The following is a 23,134-nucleotide window of genomic DNA, read 5'->3' as shown; positions in this document are numbered from 1 at the left end:
ATTCTTCAGAGAAAAAAAAAAACAGTCATGAAATTCATTTGAAAAAAATAAGATAGTCAAAGCAATCCTTAGCAAGAAAAGTGAAGCAAGAGTCATCACAATACCAGACCTTAAATTATACAATGGAGCTATAGTAACAAAACAGCACATTATTGGCATAAAAATAGACATGAAGACCAATGGAACATAATAGAAGACACAGAGACAAACCTACATATATAAAGTTGTCTCATACTAGACAAAGGTGCCATAAACATACACTGGAGAAAAGATAGCCTCTTCAGAAATCTGGGGGAAACTTGAAGTCCATATGTAGCAGAATGAAATTGAACCCTATCTTACACCCTGCTCAAAACTCAACTCAAAGTGAATCAAGGACCTAGGCATTAGGTCAGAGACCCTGTGCCTAATGCAAGGAAATGCAAGCCCAACTTCATATCATGCTAGCTTAGGAACCAGCTTCCCCAACAAGACTCCTAAAGTGCAAGATGTAAAATCAAGAACCAATAAATGGGATGGTATAAAACTAAAATGTTATTCAAGCAAAGGAAACAAGAATGTGAAGAGAGAGATTACAGAACAGGAGAAAAATCTTTGCCACCTGTACCTCAGAGCATTAATCTCCATGATATATAAAGAACTAAAAAACTTAACACCAAAAACCAAATAACCCATTCAATAAATGAGCAAAGGAACTAAACAGACACTTCACAGAAGAAGAAATGGTCAATAAATATATAAAAAATCGATCAACATCTCTAGCAATTAGAGATACACAAATTAAAACTACACTGAGACTTCATCTCACTCCAGCCAGAATGGCTGTTATCAAGAATACAAGCAATAACAAATATTGCTGAGGACGTGGGAAAAAGAATACACTGATATATTGCTGGTGGGACTGTAAATTTGTTCTGTCACTCTGGAATGCAGTATGGAGATTCCTCAAAAAACTAGGAATGGAACCTCCATTTGACCCAGTTATCCCACTCCTAGGTATATACCCAAAGGACTTAAAATTAGCATACTACAGTGATGCAGCCACATCAACATTTATAGCAACTCAACTCACAATAGCCAAGCTATGGAACCAACTCAGGTGTCCTTCAACAGATGAACAGATAAATAAAATGTTATACACACACACACACACACACACAGGAATATTCCTCACCCATAAAATATGACTTTGTGACTTTTGCCAGTAAATAAATGGATAAGGAGACTACTATGCTAAGTGAAATAAGCCGATCCCAAAAAACCAAAGGTCAAATGTTCTGTCTGATATGTTATGTCTATAACAAAGGGTGGGAGAGATAGAAATTCATTGGATTAGACAAAGGGGAGTGAAGGAAAGGGGAGGGGGAAAGAATAGGAAAGGTAGTGGAATGAACCAGACATAATTTTCCTGGGCACATATATGAATTCACCACAGTGAATCTCCACATCCTGTACAGCCACAAGAATGGGATCCTAATTAGAAGAAGAGGCTGCTCCATGTATATTTTATATGTCAAAATATACTTTTGTCATGTATATCTACAAGAAAAACAGCTCCTCCCTTTGCATAGTGCCTGGATGCGTGTCTTTCAGCAAATGCAAGTTTCAAGTGGAACATCTCAGAGTGTAGGTGGCTCTGGGTGTAGTAGGAAGTTGGTGGAGAGAAGTATGTGGTATGTGAGGGGGGTGTGTGTGTTTGGTGTATGTGTGTAGATTTATTGTGGGTTGGGTGTATTGGTTGTGTGTGCTGTTTAAGTGCTTGCTGGGTGTGAGTCAAGGTGTGTTTGTGTTGGGCATATGCTAGGCATGTGTCCTGGACATCTTGTGTGTGTGATGAATGTTGTGTGTTATATGTCTACCTTATCTGTCTGTGACATGTGTGTCTGTGTTTGGTGTGTATTAGGTATGTGGTACATGCGTGTGTGCATACTTGTGTGTGTTAGGTCAGTGTCACGTATCTTCTGCATGTACATGTCAAACGCCTGTTTCTACAAAGTGCCAGACACTATATTAACCATGTCACATACTTTATCTCAACCACAAAGATGACCATATGGGTGAGGTGCTCTTGATGGCCCCCTTTGGTGATGAGGAAAATGAGGAACAGGGTTTAAATGATGAGCAGTGGTCACGCAGCTCACAAGGAACCTGGTCAGCTCAGGTCCATTCCAAACCCCTGGTCTCAGAGCCAGCAGTTCTCAGGCTAGTGTTTGCCCTGGAATCCCTGTGGACTTGTTAGAGCCCAGATTCCTGAGCCAGTCCCTGGTGACTTCTGATTCAGCAGGGCAGGAGGGGGACTCAAGATTTATCCTTTTTTAACCAAGGGATGCTGATGCTGTCAGTCTGAGGACCACACCTGGAAACCACTGCTCTAGGCACTGTCTCAAGAGAGGGCTGGGGCCAAGGAAGCGCTGCTGGGGTGCTGAACACACAGAGCCCTGTGTGGGTCCCAGCAAAGCCAACGGCGAGTTCTGAAGTTGGTGTTTTACGTGGAAGCTCATCCTCCTCCCTGGGTGATGGGGGCTTGAATCTAGCAAATCACGTGTTATTGAAAAGGCAAAGGCAGCTTTCCTCTAAGGAACTGTATTATGACAAGTTGTGGAACTCTGTCCTGTTAGCAGTTCTGAACAACAGGGTGGGAAGCCGCGTTTTCTAAGGAGGGAACAACACACCGTTTGGTGTTCTCCAGGACTGGGCATCTTTTCTTCTGTATTTATTCCCCAGAACAGACTGACTCAGTCATTTTGCCTATATGTTCTGGAGCTGGAAGACCAAGGTCACTGGGCTCCCCAGTCTTACACTTCCACTGAGTGGCGTCTGTGCCCTGTGTGAATCTGAGTCAATACTGCCTGAGGCAGGATTTGAGGGCTGGGTGGAATGGCGTGTGGACGTGCCCGGGTGCAGCGTGGCTGATGGAGGCCATCGGTGCCACGTGCTCTTCTTGCTCCCCTTCATTTCTTTTCGGTGTGTTCTCCCTACCAGGATCAGAGAACAGGACAGAGGCTGGGGTCACTGAACGCTGACAGCTAGAGGCAAGGAGTCAGCTCTTTGAGGACTGAGGCTGGCTGGGGGTGAGGAAATGGGGAGGAGTGCAGATGTTGTTCTTAATGCACTAATGAAATGAAGCGAAGTGGCTTCTATTTGCTGGCCGCTCCATCCGGCTTTCATTATGAATGCCTCAGGATTGAAATCCGGTGGTGTTGGTGACCTGGATTGGCCGTGGGCCTCAGGCAGGAGCGTGATTCTCCCACAGGTTTGCAGCACGTTTTATCCACCAGGACTTCAGGTCTGCCAGGTGGAAATCCCATGTTGCAGAATTTAGAGACGTGGCTCCCAGAAGCCGCTGCCTTTTCACTTGCTGAGCGGCAGCTCTGCACTATCAGAAGCAGGGCCGCGGAAGAACGTTGCCAGAGCTGAGAGCTGAGCTCGGGCTCAGTTCATCCCCCGTGCTGTTATTCTTGGGAAGCAGCCTCACACGGCGCTGCTAAGTGCAGTGAGGCAGCTGTCAACCGCAGAGACGGGCTGACGCTTGAAGCATGTTGGGGCAGAAAGGAGAAGGGCTTGGAAGGAGACCCCACGACTCCACTTTCCACCCAGAAATTCTAAGCGTTCTCTTACATTGTCACCTCCTCCCTCCCTCCCACTCCCCCTCTATCCCAGACATCACGCAGCCAGAACAGCTGGGGGCCAGGTACATTGCCTGCTGTCCTACTGGGAATCCTACTGGGTGACTGGCATTGTCCCCATGGTGGTAAACTGAGGCTCAGGAAAGAGAAGAGAATGCAGCGCTAGAACATTCTACAGTCGAAGAGTGGCTGCAAATCAGAACCTTTTCTGATCATTTTATCTGCACAACGAGGCATGGATCTTCATCAGAAATTTCCTTTTGGAAAAAACTGGAAATCATATATCAAATACTGTATGCAGCACCAAGAATATAGGGGTGCTTAGTAAATTCAATTTCTTTTCCTGCCTTCAAATCCTTAGCTGATCTCATGTACTCAGAAAAACCCAGCCTGCCCGATCTCCTTCTGAGTTTTCTCTCATCCCAGACCTGGACTATTTTAATTTCACTCCCGCCTGTCTTGTCACTCAACTCTCTTGTCTTGGGCTGGAAAAATGAGCACCGTGTGTAGCTGGGCTCAGCATCTGCCTGAACAGCAGCCACTGGCTCTCTTCCCGTGGTTGCTAGAACACACATTTTCCTTGCCACTCCCTCCACTGGGATTCACAATACGGTGTTATCAGTGGTTATTAATCATATTAATGGTAGCTAGTACACGTGGAGTGTGCGCTGGGTGTCGGGACTCTGCGGTGCGGTGCACAACGTGGAGGGTTTACCTAATCTTCCCATCGTCCACCACCGCCGTGTACTAGTACCGGTCCCCATGTTGCAGAAGTTCAGTGACTTGCTTAAGGTCACATGGCTAGAAAGCAGGGGAGTGGGGACTGGAGTCATGAAGGAGGGGCTTGCTGCCACTGTCCTGACAGGGAAGGGCAGTGGACCTGCCTAGCTTTGGGGTCAGCACACCTGAGTCTGAGTAGAAGCCCTTCCAGGTGTGAGCTTCATGACATTCGCCAAGTCACTGCAATTCTCTGTGCTGGCTCTTATAATAGGAGCCCCAAGTGGTGACACTGAGCAGAGACATGGAGCTCTCTCGGTCCACGAGTCACATGTGACTTTCTTCTGGGGCTGCTGGGTTCTCCTTGTGGGACCAATGTCATCTCAAGCTATTAATTTCTCTCTTTGTTTTCCAGGTAATGAACCAAAAAGATCATGTCTGAAGTTCAAGGAACGGTTGAGTTTTCTGTAGAGCTACATAAATTCTATAATGTGGATCTCTTTCAGAGAGGGTGAGTATACTGCACAATCTCTGTGTGTGTGTGTGTGTGAGTGTGTGTGTGTGAGAGAGAGAGAGAATGTGTATGAGTGTGAGTGTGTGTGTGAAAGTATATGTGTGAGTGTGAGTGTGTGTGTGCATTTTTTCTGAAAGGGGGTGGGGAGGGAAGGTTATATACTGGGAATTAATGAGGAAAGGATTTTCATTATTTTTTCCTGCAAATTGAAAAATTCAAACTTCTAGTTCATCTGAAAATAAATCATTTGCTGACCAATCCTAGAAAATGCTAATTTATCCTTCCCACACCCCTTTCTATCTTACTTATTTTCAATTCCTTTTTAGATATGTGAATTTTAAAGAAAAGTGAGTCTATGGGGAGTGAAACTTGTTTGTGTGCCACTGATAAATGTGTTTGCTACTTGTTGGGCCATCTCTCCTGAGCTACATATTCTAAGATATTTCAAAAACTGAGACTGTTTGTATGTAATAATGTCCCTTTAAGGATGTAACAAACATACAGTTGCTTTCATTTTGGGGGGACATGGTCTGACTATGACATTTTACATGTGAACCTACAAGGTCTTCATGATAGACTCCCTCTCAGGATCATGAAATGGTTACTATGTTGGTCAGCTTTTCACCACTGTGTCAAAATACCTGAGGAAAACAATTTAGAGAGAGGAAAGGTTTATGTTGGTCCCTGTTTTCTGTCCATGGTAAGCTGGTTTATTGCTGAGCCTGTGGGAGGCAGAGCACCATGGCACAGAGGTCATGTAGAGTGTGGTTCCTCATGGCAGCCAGGAAGCAGAGGGAAGAAGGGCCTGGAGCCAAGATCTACCCTTCCAGAGCATGTTCCCAGGGGTCTACTCCTCCAACCACCCTACCTCCACAGTCTAACAGTCCATTCCCTTAGGGACCCATTGGAGGATTAGCCCACGGATGAGGTCAGAAGCCTCATGATCCAGTCACTTCCCCAAAGCTGCATCTCTGAACACTGTGGCCTTAGGGACAAAACCTGTAACACATGAACCTGGGTGTGTACTCCAGACCCAAACCCTGACGTTGCAGAAGGCAGCTAACACAGACTGGAGCTGTATGCATTCACAATGGCCACAGCTGATGTTCCCCACATTAGTGACAAAGAAATCAAAGTCTATACAACCCGAATTTGTTTGATGCTCATGTTAACAGCAGACGAGAGTTCAGAATGATGGGTATCTATCCATTTGCTTTTGCCCCATAAAAACCTCCCCTAAATGTAGGAGCCTGAAACAACAAGTCCATCTCCTTGGTCTTGCTCAACTGGTGGTCTTGCTCAACTGGACCAGGCTTGGCATGTCTCAGCTGGGCTCCTGCAAGGTCTGGGGCTCTGGGCTGGAGGCTGCTGGTTCTCCCCCTCCAGCAGGGCAGCCTGGCCTGGTTCCAAGAGCCAGAGTGGAGGCAACACAAACTCGTTTTTCTTTACTTTAAAGATTCTTACACATCTATGGGGTGCAGTGTGCTATTTCAATGCGTGTGCATGGTGTGTGATGGGCAGGTCAGGTGGCTGGGACGTCCCTCGCCTCAAGCACTTACCATTTCTTTATGTTGGGAATGTTCACAATCCTCTCCTCTGGTTATTGTGAAATACAGAATTGGTGGTTGTCAGTTAGCCCGCATTATTATCATGATCATCCAAATGTCGGAAGTCATTCCTCCAATCTAATTGTCCCCCTTATCGTCCGGCCACCTTTGCTCTCTTCCTTCCTCCCCACAACTCTTCCGAGGCTCTGACAACCATTAGTCTATTCTCTATTTCCCTGAGATCAACTTTTTAGCTTCCACATATAAAGTGAGAGTATGTGGTAATTGTCTCTCTGTACCTGGTTTATTTTACTTATTATAAAGTCTTCAAGGCTCATCCATGCTCTCACCGATTATGGGGTTTCATTATTCTCTATGGGCACATAGTATTTCTGTGTGTGTGTGTGTGTGTGTGTGTGACTATTTATCCAGTTTTTTCATCTATGGAAATATGGACATCTAGGTTGATTCCATATGTTGGCTATTGTGAAGAGCGTCTCCTTGACATACTGATTTCCTTTCGCTATATACACAGTACTGGAATTGCTGGATATGGTAGTTGGTTCTATTTTAAGTTTTTTGAAGGACATCTTCAGTCTTCCTAATAGCCATCCTAATTTTTGGTACCACCAGCAATGCATGAGAGTTTCCCTTTGTATTAGCCATATCTCATTGTTTTAATTGCATTTCCCTGATGATTAATGATGTTGAGCAGTTTTTCATATGCGTGTTAGACATTTGTATGTCTTCTTTTGAGAAATATTTATTTAGATCATTTGCCCATCCTGTTGATGCCTAGCCTTGGAATTTTCATAAGGTTATTTTTCATGAATTCTGTTGGCTACAGAAAGTCAAAAAGCTTGTACAGATTCAGAGAAAGAGATACTATCTCTTGAGAAAAGAGGAAGAACCCATGCACACTTCCACGATCTACCACCAAGGTTAGACTCCAGTTTCAAAATGATAGTTATGAAATTAGTGCCTTCTGTGTGCCATGGTCCCTTCTTACAGAAGGGTGAAATTCAGTGGTTTGGGAAGGTGGCCTGAACCAGGCCGTGTAGTGTGAGAGATGGGGAGTGATTCTGGGACCGGCTTTCTGTTCCAGGAAAGGAGGCCCACAAGGCCTTCAGATGGGCTCAGGAGCTGGGCTTAATGAGGCAGAGCTCTGTGCTTCCCCCTGGAAGCTCCTCTTGGTTAGAAGTTTCCTGCCACAGAGATGAGAGCCCTGAGCTGGGGACCAAGATGCCAAAGCCGCTCTGCTCCTGCCTCTGTGTGGTTCGTGGGTACGTCCCTCTGCTCCTCATGTTCCACATTTAGGAGGGAAGGAAGGAAGCGGCTTTGATGACGTTGTGTGTCATCCTGGTGTCTGACACTTTTCTATTCATTATCTCCTGGCTCTTTGTGACCAACTACAGAAGGAAGACATATGATGTTCAATTTTGATAGGCAATTTGGAGTCAAGGAGAAGAGCAGCCCAGGCCTTCACATAGCCAGGTGGGGAGAGGCTGCGGCTAAGTCTCTCTCACTCAAAATCTTGAGCTCTTTTCTATGATTTAAGGCTAACCTCCAAAGTGGGCGGTATTCTCTCCAGGGTACACAGAACAGCCATCAGGAAATGGAAAGGAAATATTAGAACTTCTGCTTGCAATTGTGTAAGCCCACAAGAAGAAAGAATGAAGCTTCACTGATAAATAGAATCCAGTCTGGTCCTTGAAACCTTACTTGTTCATAGGTCAGACAGTTGGTGAGTCCCTTCCTGTGACTCAGAGACCAAGAACAAAGAGTGCAGCCAGAGCACAGCCCGGCTGAGGCCACCCTCACGTTGTATGAATCTGTAAATTGTTTTCTGCCTCCAACTACAAAAAGCCCCTTAGAACTCTGAGGGGATGGTGAGCTAAGGGGATATGAACAAGGAAGAATACAATCACCAGGAAACCACAGAATGATGCTGATCCAACTCCTTGCAAAAATCTCTTGATACACACACTAAGATTAAAAATGACAAGCTAACCAGCTCCAACAGTAAGTGGGCCGAGAGGTCTGGAGTTCTTCATTCTTATATATTCGTGCTCCTGAGCATCATTCCCTGCAAACCTCAGCCTACCTGGGTGTTGGGCCTTGAGGTCTTGGCAGGCCTGTGTGAAAAAATCTCCATTAGAAAACATTTCAAGTGACACATCCAAGACACCAGTGAACCCCTGTGGATTTGCCAAGGAGGAGAAAAACTGAGTACGGGCATCATGACTCTTCACCAGGCCTTGATAGTCTCTTTCTAGAGCTGCATGTTTGTGGGGGGCAGCTTGTTTAGCTGAGCTCACTGATAAAAGGTAATATTAAATTATGCTAAACTAGAGCCAGGGCTTGCAATCACTGTAATATGTATATATATTTTTAATAAGAAAAGGTGAGGTCTTCTCATATAAAAACTCTATTTTTATTTATTTATTTATTTATTCTAATTTGTTTATATGACAGCAGAATGCATAGTACACATATAGAGCACAATTTTTAGTACACATAAAGAGCACAATTCATAGTACACATATAGAGCATAATTTTTCATGTCTCTGGTTGTATTCAAAGTATGTTCACACCATTTGTGTCTTCATACATGTACTTAGGGTATTGACGTCCATCTCATTCCACTGTCTTTCCTATCCCCCTTTCCCCTCCCTTTCCCTCCTTCCCCTTCGCCCTATCTAGAGTTTATCTAATCTTCCCTTGCCCCCACCCTCCACCCCTTTATGAATCATCATCCTTAAATCAGAGAAAACATTCAGCATTTGTTTTTTGGGGGGATTGGATAACTTGCTTAGCATTATAGTCTCCAACTCCATCCATTTACCTGCAAATGCCATGATTTTATTCTCTTTTAATGCTGACTAATATTCCATTCTGTATATATACCACATTTTCTTTATCCATTCATCTACTGAAGGCCATCTAGGTTGCTTCCACAGTTTAGCTATTGTGAGTTGTGCTGCTATAAACATTGATGTGGCTGCATCACTGTAATGTTCTGCTTTTAAGTCCTTTGTATATAGACCAAAGAGTGGGATAGCAGGGTCAAATGGTTTTCCAAGGACTCTCCATACTGCTTTCCATATTGGCTGCACCAATTTGCAGTCCCACCAGCAATGTAGGAGTGTGCCTTTTCCCCCACATCCTCACCAACACTTGTTGTTTGTATACTTAATAGCTGCCATTCTGACTGGAGTGAGGTGAAATCTTGGAGGAGTTTTGATTTGCATTTCTCTAATTGCTAGAGATGTTGAACATTTGTTCATATATTTGTTGATTGATTGTATATCATCTTCTGAGAAGTGTCTGTTCATAATAGGTTACTGTATTCTTTCTTCTAAAAGACGTTTTCTATATTTCTGATGCATGTTGTATATAGTATATATACATGTTCATGATGTATGAATAAATATAGAGATATTGGGGTTGCATGCTCAAAAATGTTATTCTTCCTAAGCATGCACATCATTAAGAGTTGGAGATTAAAAACAGAAGAGAGACCAGGAGGGTAGAGGAAAGAGACCAGGGGGAGGGACAAGGAGAGGAAAGGGGCACACTGGAAAAGATCTTGACCAAATCCTATTATCATATACTGTGCTTGTATAAATGTGCAACAATGAATCCCTCCATTAGTGTAGTTACATTGAACTGACAAGAAAATGGGAGATAATCCTATGGTCTCATAACCACTCCCTCCAAGGGGGAAAAGAAAACAGTTGGAGACACTCGTCCAGCAAATCAGGAAGACTTTCTCCAGCTCCCAGCTCTCCATGCCAGCTTCCTGTGGTTCCCAGAAGTGGGCACTTTGGACACAGGCTTAAGATGTGGGTAAGAGAGAGATCATATAATTGAACATGTGTAAGGGTGGGCTTCATGGCAGCTGCTTCTGTGGACAGGCCTAGGTGTGATTCGGGGGAAGGAATTAGACCTCTTAGGGGGATGGCGTGAGTTCTAGTATCTACAACTCCTATAAGCAGTAAGGCCTTGAAGTTAGTAACCACCAGCCCTCTGAATCCGGATCCTTCCTCCAGGGAACTATGGACAGGCTGGGTGTGATGGTACCATGATGTGCATCTGCCAGGCCGCCCCTGACAGGCATGGCCCCTGATGGCTAAGAGTTAAAGATTTCATGCTATGAACCCCATAGGGCCCAAGCTTAAAGTGGAACCTAATTGCTCTCCCAGTGAGGGCTCCACAGAGAAGGGATGGCTGCAGACCAAGCATGGTGGGCAAGATAGGCCCTTGGGAAGCTTAAGAAGGACAGTGAATGAACCCTATAGGAAGGAAAGAGATAAAAATGTAGGGTTTAGGGAAGCTGGGTCATTTGGGGGTAAAAGGATAAATGATTATATATTTTCTCTTTAGAGCCATAAGGATGGTGTGCCAGTCAGTTTTCCACCACTATAACAAATACCTGAGATAATCAACTATAAAGAGAAAAGGTTGGAGCTGGGGTTGTGGCTTAGCAGTACAGCGCTCATCTAGCACGTATGAGGCAGAGGGTTCGATCCTCAGCAACACATAAAATAAATAAATAAACGTCCAACTACAACTAATAAACCATGTGTGTGTGTGTGTGTGTGTGTGTATATATATATATATATATATATATATATAGAGAGAGAGAGAGAGAGAGAGAGAGAAAGTATCTTTTGGCTTAGAATTTTGAAGGTTTCAGACCATGATCGATTGGCCCCATTTCTTTAGACCTGTGGCCAGATAGCACATCATAGAAGCATATGGTGGAACAACACCTCTCATCTCATGGCTGGGAAGTAAAAAAAGAAAGAGGAAGAGACCAGGGTCCCACAATCCATGTTGAGGTTATTAGGTGATGATCTAGAGACTTTCCTCTAGGCTCCACTCTTTCCTCTAGTCCCACCACCTCCCAGTAGCACAAAGCTGGAAAGTAACCGATGAACCCGTGGCCCTGTGAGCAACCTTCCAGATCCAAATTATGGTACTCCATCCCTGCCCCCAAAGGTGTATGTTCATCTCACAATGTGAAGTGCATTCATTCTAACCCCAGAGTCTCAAAGTCCTGACCTTACAGCATGGTTCAAATGTCCAAGTCCAAAGTCTCTGAGCCCCTGTAAAAATCAACAAGAAATTCATATACTTCCAAGATACAGTTGTGGGACGGACACAGGCGAGCATTCTTATTTCAAATGGAAGAAGCAGGAAAATAGCAGGGGGGAATTGGATCAAGGCAAGAGCAAAATCCAGTAGGGGATCATCTGTGTCCAGCATCCAGGCACATTGTGGCGGGATCAGGGCACCAAGGGCTTGGGAAGCTCCACCCCTAGAGCCTCGCTGGTTGCAGCCCATGCCCGTGGCCACTCCCTCCGGGAGGTGTGTTGTGGTGCCCTTGTCATCTTCCCTCAACATGCATTCCACATTCCTGGTGTCTCTTCCTTCCTGGGCTCTCCTTTGCCACTTCTCCTTCACTCTCACAGCTCCGGGCATTGCCCTGTCGTGGGCTGCCTCCAGGGGCTCTCATCCTGCAACACACCACATGGATTTGCTCTGAAATCTCAGTGGAAGCCTCCAGATGTCTCAGTTCTTGCATTCTGCACGTCTGCAAAGCCAGCTCCACATGGGTGATTCCAGGGCCCACTGCCAGGGCAGGCTGCTTCTGGGCAGCCTTGCTGGCTTAGGGTGCCCCAGGGCTCTCCTCCAAAGACAGCCCTGGAAAGTACTGGAAGCAAATCTGCATTTGTACCTCCACATCCAGAGGGCTGTGGCCTTGCCAATTCACTTCCAAGATGCCCTCAGGGCAGTTTCCTATCCTTCTGGTGCAAAGCACAGGGTTATTAACCCCACACTGCTTGGCTGAAAATGTACATACACTACTTTTTAGCCAGGATTGCAATTTTTTTTCACTCTTCCTACTTTGTTCCTTTTTGCTCCCAATTCTCACTATTAGTTGAGCTAAAAGCAGCCAGTAATGCCCCTGCTGCTGCCTGCCTGTATCCCTGCCTTGGCGTTTGCTCCACCGATAGATAGCCTGTCACAGTTGAGCACTGCTTCCCACAAGGTCTCAGGACGCGGGCAAAGCGCAGCCGTGCCGTTACCTTGGGGGTGGTCGAGTGCGTGCCCTACTCTACCTGTGGGTGGGCCCGTTCTCCTCTGGAGCTTCCTCGTCTTGGCTTTTACTCTCTGCCTTCCTGTCCACGTTCTCCTCTCTGAGCCCCTCAGAACTGCCCATCATGCTGCACCTACAGTGCCCTCGGCTTTCTCCAGCTCCTCCACTTCCCAAAACCATCCTGAAGGCTTTTCCACACCGTCAGATACCTAGTAATGGTAGAGGCCCGGCTTCTTGGTATGGATTTTCTGTGTTAAAAACCTGGGATGATGGACACAGAAAGAGTAAGGTCTGTTCTGGCTCACCGTGTTGGAGGTCTGAGTGCATGACCAGCTGGCCTGGTGGCTTTGGGCTGTGTTGAGGTAGCACCTGGCCGAGCCCGTGGCTTACTTCATGTCTGAAAGGGAGGGGAAAAGAACAGGAGAAGGAATGAGAGAAGGGAAGGGGAAGGAGAAGGGGTGAGAGGAAGAGGAGGAAGAGGAGGAGAGGACGGGGGCCTGCAATCCCCTTCAAGAGCCTGTGGTGACTTGGAGACCTCCCACCAGGCCCTGACTCTGAGACTTCCCACTACTTCCCAAGTGTGCTAGTTGGGGACCTAACCTTAGCACCTGAGCCTTTGGGGGGGGGGATTCCGGATCTGAACTACAGCAGGAGAAAATGAGGGCTGGGGTTTGCAAGAGGGGGGTGTACTTCCTCAGACCCAGTGTGCCCATGGCCACCCAGGCTCCCCTCTTTCTCCAGTTGATCAGAGTGGGGCTTGTCCCTCCATCCTGGGGTCCCAGCTCCTGGTTCCTTCATCTAGACACAAAGCAACCTGGTCTCAGGGTTTCATGAGATGCTGAGTTGGAGGCCCAGGGGACAGAGCTCAGCATACTGCCTGGGAGTTCTCCCTGAATGGGGAGCCACTTGCACACTCACACTGTGGACCTTTTACCAGGTCTGGAGCACACACTGCCTCCTGAGGATGTTTGCTCTGAGCAAACAGTCAACTTGCATTTATCCAAAGTCTATATTGACTGAGGCAAATTCTCAGAGGGAAAACTTGTCCTCAAAGCAGCCAACAAATATCATAGGGTGCCACTCCTATGCTCAGCAGTAATACTTGTGCTGACAAAAAGGGAGGGGCAGAGAGGGGCTGGGGACCTGGCTTTGGAAATCAGACATGAACGTGAAGCTACACTCTTCCACTTAGGAGCTGGGAGAACTTGGGAAAACACATAGAAGCAACATTTTATGGCCTGTCAAATGGTGATAACAGAGTCCATCTCACGGGTGCAATATGAAAGGTCATGCCGTTCATGCATGCAGATAAGCTAGCACGGTACCTGGCATCTAGTAGATGTTGTGTAAACGGTCACAATTACTGGAGCACACCCGCCTTTAACCTGTTCTTAATACCATCCATGCAGTTCCTACCCCAAATGGTGTATGTGATCACCTTACTTTCCTCTGAAAAATTCTCTATTTCCTGTTGCTCTCACTCCTTTACCTTGTGCTCAAAAGCTGAATGATTTGGCCTAAACTTCAACTTAATCATCAGTGCTCAGGTCCTCCTTGGTCCTCCCCCTAGGCTCCCCTTGAAAACCACCCTGTGCAAGTTGCAGCTGGACTCTGTCCTCTGCAGACCATTCCTGCAGAGTGCTGTCCAGCCTGCGTTTCATGCATCCTCATCCATCCCTGAGGCTTAGCTCTTCAACAAGGTGCTCTGCGCCGTCATCTACTCCCAGTTCATCACCGTGGACACTAGCAAGCATCAGAAAAGATGGAACCCCTGCCCTCAAGGTGTTTACCAGCTGATGAGGGAGACAGATAAGCCCACAGGAAATGGCCATGAAGTGTGACAGGTTCTGTCACCACAACAGACCTGTTGCACTGTGAAGAGTCACAGAAGGGGGTATCCAATCTGTAGGCAGAGACAGAAAAACACCCCGGAGTGAAGCAGCAGAGGTGTTGTTGAAGGACGGAGGGAGGTCAGCCCTGCCGAGGACCTGGAAAAGCAGGAGGCAGTGACTCAGTGACGTCAGGAAGCAGAGGCCACCCAAAAGACCAAAGATGGGGCAGGAAGGGATGGAAGGTAAAGGAATGATGACTTATTTATTTATAACAACATATTTGTGGTTGACTTAGGGCTGCAGAGCAGCTAAGGGTTGTTGGTGTTTGGTGCAGTGAGTTTTCTCTTCTGCAGATGGGAGCTCGTTAAGCGTGAGGATTTGGGCTTATTTGCTTTATGTTGCCAGAGCCCAGCTCAGAACTGGTGCATACTGGAAGCTAAACAATAGCTTATAATTGATTGCCTTAAACTTTGCCATTCTACAAATTCATCAGTATAGTGTATCGTTCTATCAATAGAAGATGAGCCCTAATTTCTAAAGTATGGTTTAAACCATTGCTACTCAAAATGTAGCCTGTGGACCAGGGCACCATCCCTGGGAGATTGTTAGGAATGCAGATTCTTGGCTACTGTCTAAGACCTGCTAAGTGTGAATCTCAGGAGACCATGTTTTAACCTATTCTCCTGGGGATTGCAGCACAGGAAGCCCTGCCGAAGGTTTTTTGGTGAAAAGCTCCACCTTGGTCATGTACTGGAATTACCTGGAGACACCTACAGACAGAGGCAATAAGAAGGGTGCACAGAGGGACCAAGGTGCCAGCACTTATCAAAGTTCCTCAGGCAGTTCCCAGGCTGCAAGTGCCTGGATTCAGATGAACTGAGGATTCCACATGCCGGGGAGTCTCAGCCTTTCTTTGTCGATCACTTCATCATAAAGAAAGCGAGATCCCAATTCATTCTGTGTAGTGGGACTGGGCCATCATTCCCTTTGCACGTCTTTATTCTGTAGATACTACAGATGTAGCCCTAGCTTTTCAGCATGGTGCTAGGGTAGGAGAGCAGGAGGAAGATCTATTTAATATACAGTTTGACAATTTTCTCATACAGAAATACTTTTTAGCTGAATGATTAATTATAAATTCCTCTACATGCATATTTGTTCATCATCAATATATACTCATAGCCCATGTGTCTATTTAAGAGAGCATAAACCTTCATTTCTAATGCTGTTAGTTGACATGGAGCTAACATTTGTCCTTGAACATAAGTTTGAATTTGGCTTTAAATCTTAATTCAATCAAGGCTGTAAATCAAGCTGGTTTCCAAGAGAAGTTTTTCTTCCTTTGATATTCAAATTCATCTCCTGTCTTTCTTCTACTTGTTTGTAGTCTCATGAATTTCTGCCCAAAGGTTTTAGATGATTTCACAGAAAAATTCTGTCCCTGTCCACAGAATAGCCTCACAGAAGGACCTATGATCAGTTTGATCAGATATGGTATAAAGTTCAAATTCTCACAGAAATGTTAGGATTAAACCACCCTTGGAGCAGATGCACCTGCCTTTTCTCTGCGGGAATGAACAGTGGAGTCCTAGGTCAGGTGACTCCCGCACTGTCTTGTGCTTCTACCCAGTGGTTGCCATCCCTGCCTAACGCCCAGTGACAGCCGGCTCCCCTGTGAAATCAGCTAACCAGCCCTGATGTGCCCTAATAGACTCTCAAATACAATTATCTTTGCTTGCCAGAGATCAATTAATTGATTTGTCTGGTTCTGTCAAAAGCAATTTTTTATTACTTCCTTTATTAATATATGTTGAGATCCTTTTCGTTTCTCCCCATGCTTTGGAAAAGGAGTGGGGATTATAACTGTTTGAGAGACCCCTTGAGTGTCAGGTTTTTCAGGACAAAGAAGAGGCCCTGGTAGAGCTAGGAGGGCAGGAGGAGGTGACCATGCGAGGTTGGAGTGGCCTGGGTTCCCACAGAGAGGCTCTGTAAAGGCTGTGTCCAGCATGATGGACGGTTGCCAGGTAGGACTTGGACACACCTGAGAAGAGAAGGATTTGATACATTGTTTCAGTCCAATGCCTTTTCAATTATGCCAAACAGTACATTCCCTTTATTTTTACATTAATAAATATTTATTTAAATGTTTTATTTGATTTAAATAAATCAAATTATTAATTTGACTTAGGGTATTTATTGCTGAAAGTCAGGACTTTCTCTAACACCCAGAGAGCACATACACTTGATGACCTCTCAGTCTTTCATTCTCTAGCATTTCATAATTATTGTTTTAATAAATATTTGACATTTATTAAATGACATGTCATTGTTATCATTATTCTTGTGAGTTGTGAATAGATTTTGGTTACCCAAGTGTTTATGTGCGTGGATATTATAGATTATTTTTCTAGCAAATCCACATTCATATAACGATTTCCCTGCCCCACTTTTAGTTCATTTGCCTTTTAATCTGTGACTTCATGAGTCCGCCGCTGCTTTGAGCCTTTTATCCTCTTAACCCCTGGCTGAGGACATGCTCAGCAGGTGCACAAGGAAAAGGCCTCTCCAGGGAGCTGGTGTCACCCTGCAGAGATGTAACATGCCTCTGCAGCTCAGAGCCACCCAGGGCCTCCCCTCCTGTCGGGGGATCAAGGGCAGAGCAGACTGCCTCTGGGTAGTGTGGGCACCCATGGCTCTCAGCCAGGTCTCTGGAGATGAGTGGAGCACACCGCCATGAAGGGAGTGCCCTGGAAACCTCAGACAGCAGGCGCCAACCTTGACTCGAGCTCCATTCTCCTATTACCAGCTGGGGATCCGTGGGCAAGTTTCTAAGGTTCTCAGATCCCATTTTCTTCATTTGTTTTGCAACAACTTCATTAGATATTGATGAGGTAATACTTGTAAAGCACCCAGTAAAACTGTCCAGTACTTTACCAAGGTGGCCAGAGCCCACTGTTGCCTCTCTCCCATTGCCTATAACCAGAACTGTCCAAACCACCTATCTGGTCAGGTCTGAACTTGGGGTCCTTGCTGTATTGCAAGCAGTGCTTCATACTACTGCCAATCCATCAGGAAAGGGTCTCCTCCCCAGGGACAGCATGATGGGCTTTGGGTTGGTTCTCACCAGCTTCAGTGGGATGAGTCAAGCTTCCTGTTCTCTTATTGGTTCTGACCTGGAGATCCTGGACGGGACACTGAGAAAGACTCAGATGTGGACTCGAGTTGTTCACAATGTCCCGTGGGAGAGAGATGGGAGAAAGCAGTGTCAGCAGTGAAGGGGCAGGGCACAGTCCTGGGACGCTCAGCTGCTCCTACCAGTGGGTCAAGTAGCCAGTAAAATTGGGGGAGGCTAGGTGGCATGGTCTCAGGAGGTCAAGGCAGCCTTGGCCAGAGCTATTTTACATGTGATCATGTTTGTGTGACAATACCATTTTGCCGACGGGTGTAGAATAGATTGGGTCAGGGTCCAGAAGCACTGGGATGTCTTGTGCTTCTGCTCTTGAGGCCAGCTGGAGTCTGGGATGAGATTCCTCAGCCTGGCTCAGCACCCACCAGGCTCTGTGAGCTCAGAGTGTGTCCAGGACTTCTACCGCTCCCACTCACTGGATGCTCCTGCCAGCCCTATGAGCTAGGCTTTATGATTTTATGGATTTTATGGATGAGTGTACCAAGGCCAAGGTCACCTACTACTGCATAACAGGGTCGGGGTTTGAATTTATAAATGTGTTTCTCAAGAGTCAATAGCATCAGCTCTGCTTTTTATTTTGTTGGTGAGGCCATACTCCAAAGAGTGAATTCACAACTTAAATCCATTTAAAAGTGGAGAAACTTGCAAAAGAGTCAGCTCTATCTGTTGGGGAGATGCAAGGAGAAATAGGGTGAAGAAGTTGTAGCAACCAAGGATGTGAGAGCTGGGGAGGAGCATTCCTGGCACAAGTGTCACAGAGGAGCCAAGGGCTCAAGCACCCAAAGGTATTTACCACCTTAAGTTTGGCCTCAGGAGGTCAAAGCTAGTCTTTGCCAGGACAATCTGTGCTATGAAAGTGACTGCAAATATGGACATGAGCTGGTGCTGCAGAGAATCTCACTGTGGGCTGGGCACACCAGACATGTAGCTAGGTTTTCCATCCACTGTGATGGGAGTCAACATGGAGCTAATGGGCATAGTCATTTGCCACTCGATGCTCTCTCTGATTGACACTGCCAGTGGAAGGAACAGAGGGAAGGCTTCTCAGAGGAAGGGGAAAGGCCCACAGAGGCACTTAGACTTTCTCTTCCAGGGACACTGCAGGAAGGTTGAGTATGGATGTCTCTCTGGTTAGATGAATGTCCCCAAAGTCCATGTGTTTTAACCTAGGTCTCCAGAGTGGTGCTATTCAGAGCTGAACCTTTGGGAGGTGGAGCCTTGTGGGAGGTCCTTAGGTAATTGGAAAGATGTCCCCAAAGGGGATTTGGGGGACTCAGCTTGGTTCAGTCCTTCTCTTTTATGTCTTGGTTTCTGATGTAGGCATTTTGCTCTGTCACACACTCTACACCCTCCCCATCCAGTAGCCCCAGCTGGAACTCAAAGCAATGGGTGCTCCTGACCTTGGGCTAGAATCTCTAGAACTATGTGAGACAGATAAACCTTTTCTCTTATGAGCTAATGATCTCAAGGGTTTTGTTATAGTGACAGAAAGCTGACTAATGCAGATTTTTGCTGAAGGGTGGAGAATAGATTGTGTCAGGGTAAGACAGTGCCTGCCTGTCCATAGCTGGTATTCACATATCTGAATTCATGTCACTTAGGTGGCAACACAAAGAAGACACTTACTAAGCAGTGTGACACAGAAGTTTCTCATTGCTCTCCAAGCCCAATTGATTAGCACTTTCTGAGAAATTGGGTTCACATTAGTAAGCTCAAATATCATTACTGATTTCTCTCTTATGAATTCATGAGCAATAGAACCACAGGAAAGAGTATAACAAAACTGGAGCAATGTGCTTTATCTATAACTGGGAAAGTTTCTAGCACTCTCTTATTTCAGGACATGGAGGAAGAAAAATGATAGAGTAATAAGGATTGGGCAAGGATGCCAAATGGGACTCCTTTCTCTTTTTCTCCACCCTCCTGTGTGGAGACGGAGGGAGAGGAAGGTGGGAAGGAGAGAAGATGAATGGATACCTGGCTCCCAGGGAGAGCCCAGGGTCCATCCCCCAAGATGTACTCAATAAATACAAGGGGAAAAACCTAACCATGAGACTAAGCATCTTTCTTTATATTTAAACAATGTAACAGTGTCTACTAGTGAGACGGTGCGGGTCAATGTCTCCACCTTTAACCTATCAAACTGGCGGAGCTTCTCCATCTAACTTACCGGCTTACCCGGCCCCGTGGGTTTAAGCCCCATCCTTGTGCCAATGACTTCCCAGTTCACGTAACCAGCTCAGGCTTCATGTAGTCCCTTGTCCTGTACAGGGTCCCATCCAAGATAAGTGGGGAAAAGTGCATTGTTGATAACACAAAACGGCTTTGCTGGCGAGGGGGCGTCGGTGCTGCTTGGTCCCCGGGGCTTGCTGTAACAAAGCTCAAAACCCTGGGCGTTCGAGGCAAGAGCAGGTGTCCTCTCCTAGATCCAATGTCTGGAAGTCTGAGGGAAGGTGTGGCTGGTCCCTTTCCAGGGCTGAGGGGGCTCTGTTCCCTGCCTCGCCCCTGGCTTCTGGTGGTTTCCTGGAGGTCTTTAATGTCCTTGGCCTTAAGCCCATCGCTCTGCCCCCCTTTGCCTTTGCTGGGTCCACCTGTTTTCATACAGTCTTCCCTCTGGGCACGTCTGCCTCTTTGTCCCAATTTCTCCTCTCATGAGGACCCCAGTCCCCTTGGGTTAGGACCCTCCCTGATGACCTCATTTTAACTCCATCAGCTCTGTAAAGACCCCCAACGTCATATTCTGAGCTGCTGGGATTAAAACTTCAGCATCTCTCTTGTGTGGGGACACAAATTAATCCTCACAGGTAGTGTCACCGGTGCGTGTGGACAGAACAGAATTCACAGAAGCGTGAGAAAACATGAGCTGTGTGTGAAGTGACCGAGTCGTGGGCAGTCTGCCTGCATTAGCTCAGGACTGAAGGGGGTTCCTGGAAAAGTCCTGTGCCAAATGGCAATGTGCGGGTCACCCCATGGGGACAGAGGTGAAGCAGCACCTGGTGAGTGACAGCCCTGGGGAGCTAAGCAGCTGCCACTGTTCTGACTTTGGAGGGGAAGCCCTGGCTGTGACCTGGTGGAGGGCTAGCACCCCGGAGCTCAAAGTGGATGAGTAAGAGAGCATGTGGGGCAAAGTGGGACGGTTCATGGAGCTCGTAAACAGCTCCGCTCAGCTTCCCTGACATGTGAGCCTAGAACCAGGCCAGGAAAGGGTCCTTTTTATCAGCAGGCAAATAGCTGGGTGGTGGAGAATGCTCTCAGAATCTCAGCTCTCCTGATTCCTAAGCAAGGCCTTTTTTCGCTCACAACTAAAACACGCCCAAGGGTGCTCAGAGGGTGCTCAGCCCTTGAATGTAGCCCCATCCTCCCTCTCTTGGGATTGATCCGGCAGCAGCACTTTCCATCTCGTTGTGCCATAGATACGTGCACGTGTGTGTCTCTGTGTAGAGAATCCAGTAAGAGCTCCTGCTAGGAGAGTTCCAAAGGGCCCGTTGTGGAGACTGGCTTTGCTCCTCAGGCTGCCTCCGTCTCCTCCATCAAAAGGACAGATCTGCAAACTGCACTGAGTTGGATTGATGAGCTGGCTGGAGAGGCGGACAGCTCGGTGTCCTTGCTGTCCTGCTGCCTTCTTTTGAGTACTACGGACACATGCACGTTGACAGAGGTGAAGGTTGGAAGGGGGATTGCACTGAGCACTTTCTGTTTACAGTACTACTTCATGGGGCAGGCTCTATTTTGAATATTTAAAATGTGAAAGCAAGAAGCTTTCTCAGGTGGGTGCAAAGGGGATTCAATGCTCAGTGTCTGAGCTGTGGCTCAGAGTGCTGAGTTTGAGTTTGATCACAAGACCTCTGAGCTGTATGGCCAGGGCAAACTCCCTCACTGCTCCTGGGCTGAAAACAGAGATAAGGACAGCACTTGCCTCAGGGAGTTTTGTGGACAAAAAGAGAAGCCCGTGTATTGCTCTTGCTACTGTTGGCTCCATGATTGCTATTTATCCGCTTCCCCCTCTTAGTTGCTCTGCACTTTCTGCGAGGGAGCATTACTCTAGTGTGTGGTTGGCCTGCATCTGGTTCACCGCGAAGCGTACGTACTTTGGACTTTGCATTTCTGGCTCTGCTTTGCTCAGCGGAGCCTGAGGTAGGGATACCTGAGCAAGCCACAGGCTGTCTCTATGGGGAGATTGTTCACCCATCTGCGTGTCTCCTCCCCTCGTTCATCCGTGCCACGTTCCTCTCACCATGCCTATATGAACAGCAGGATGGTAAACAGCGGGGAATTAAAGACAGGAGGAAGGAAAGAAAGGGAAAAAAAGAACCGCACTGTGCTTAGTCCTTCTCGGTCCTAGGGCTGTGCCAGGCATTTTATCTACATCACTTCATTTAATTATCCTTGAGAGGCAGATCTCATCTTTCCATTTTACGCATGAGCAAACAGTCTTCAACCAAGAATAAAGCAAAATTACTCACAGGAAGCCATGTGGGCCCCTTGGGAAGGTCCATGGTCCTCTCCTAGGAGTGTCTCACTCCCAAGCCCACTGTCTCAGGAGTTTGCTGCTTTCTTCCCCAAACCCACATCCTGGGTCCCCACCCTGAAGCTCTTCCAAACTGTGTCAGCCAGTTGAGGAAAGAGGAAGCTTGGTGGGCGCCCCCTTGGCCTTTGCAGCAGTTATCCACAGGGGGCCTCCCTCCAGTGAGCCTGGGAGTGTCTGCCTGCCTCTCCTTGGCGTGCCCTGTTCAGTGCTGAGGCCAGGGAGCCCTGGCATGACATTTCTGCTGGTTGGATCTCTGGGGCTCTGTGTTCCCTGTGTGTCAATCACAGGCCCTAGAAGTGTGTTGACAGAGTGGAGCCCGCCCAACCTGGTGAATTAATTCCTAACTATGTCCCCAAAAGGAGTGGTGGCGAGGATTCAGAACCGCAAGAGCACCCATTTGTCATCAGTGATGGTGTCCTGGGAAAGTCTCTGTGTGTGGCTCATGGTTTCTCTGAAGGCCAGAACAAAGACCCTGGGATAGAAGGAGGGCAGGGTTTTTTTACACTCAGCATCTGAAAATGAGCCATAATGGATTTGCCCTCAGTGCAGGGGGTTGCTGGACAAAGTGAGGTTAAGATGGTTACCTCCCACAGAGCTACCCACTGGGCAGGAACAAGGTGGTGAAGGGTAAGTTAGAAGTTGGGAATCTTCAGGTGACATTGTTTCTCAAGGTCAACTTTTTATCAGGTTGAATCTCACAGAACAGCCAAATAGGTACGGGGGACAATGGAGCCAGCCTGGTTGACATTTCACTGGGAGACCACCTTGGAGGCCACTCCTTAGACCCTGAGGGACATCAGTTTACACATTTCAGCACTGGAATTTGGAAGGGGAAGTGGTAACCACAGAATTAGCCAACAACTTCCAGCACTCACCATGAGCCTGGGTCTCTAGGCTTTCTACCTATTATCTCACTTAATTCTTAACTGCAGGAAATCGGGACTCTGATCCCTTTGCCATTTTGTAGAAAAGGACCACAAAAATTATGTGAATTGCAAGGTGGCACTGCTAAGAGGTTGCTGCATGTCACTAGAACAGATTGGAGAGTGTCCTGGGTGGATTCAGAGACTTGTGATT

At 46.8% G+C, this 23,134-nt stretch overlaps 1 protein-coding gene across 1 annotated transcript in view; it reads left to right on the top strand.

The window, feature by feature from the left end:
* The window catches only part of Fam135b (family with sequence similarity 135 member B), a 299,526-nt gene that overhangs the window by 100,982 nt on the left and 175,410 nt on the right, over positions 1-23,134 (top strand). The window contains exon 2 of the mRNA XM_015486690.2: positions 4,759-4,854. Within this exon, the coding sequence (XP_015342176.1) occupies positions 4,778-4,854 (77 nt within the window). The 5' untranslated portion in view covers positions 4,759-4,777. The remainder of the gene's footprint in view (positions 1-4,758; positions 4,855-23,134) is intronic.

The sequence above is a fragment of the Marmota marmota genome, unplaced genomic scaffold, assembly GCF_001458135.2.
Source record: "Marmota marmota marmota unplaced genomic scaffold, marMar, whole genome shotgun sequence".
NCBI lineage: Eukaryota > Metazoa > Chordata > Mammalia > Rodentia > Sciuridae > Marmota > Marmota marmota.
This window is presented reverse-complemented; position numbering and strand designations above follow the sequence as displayed.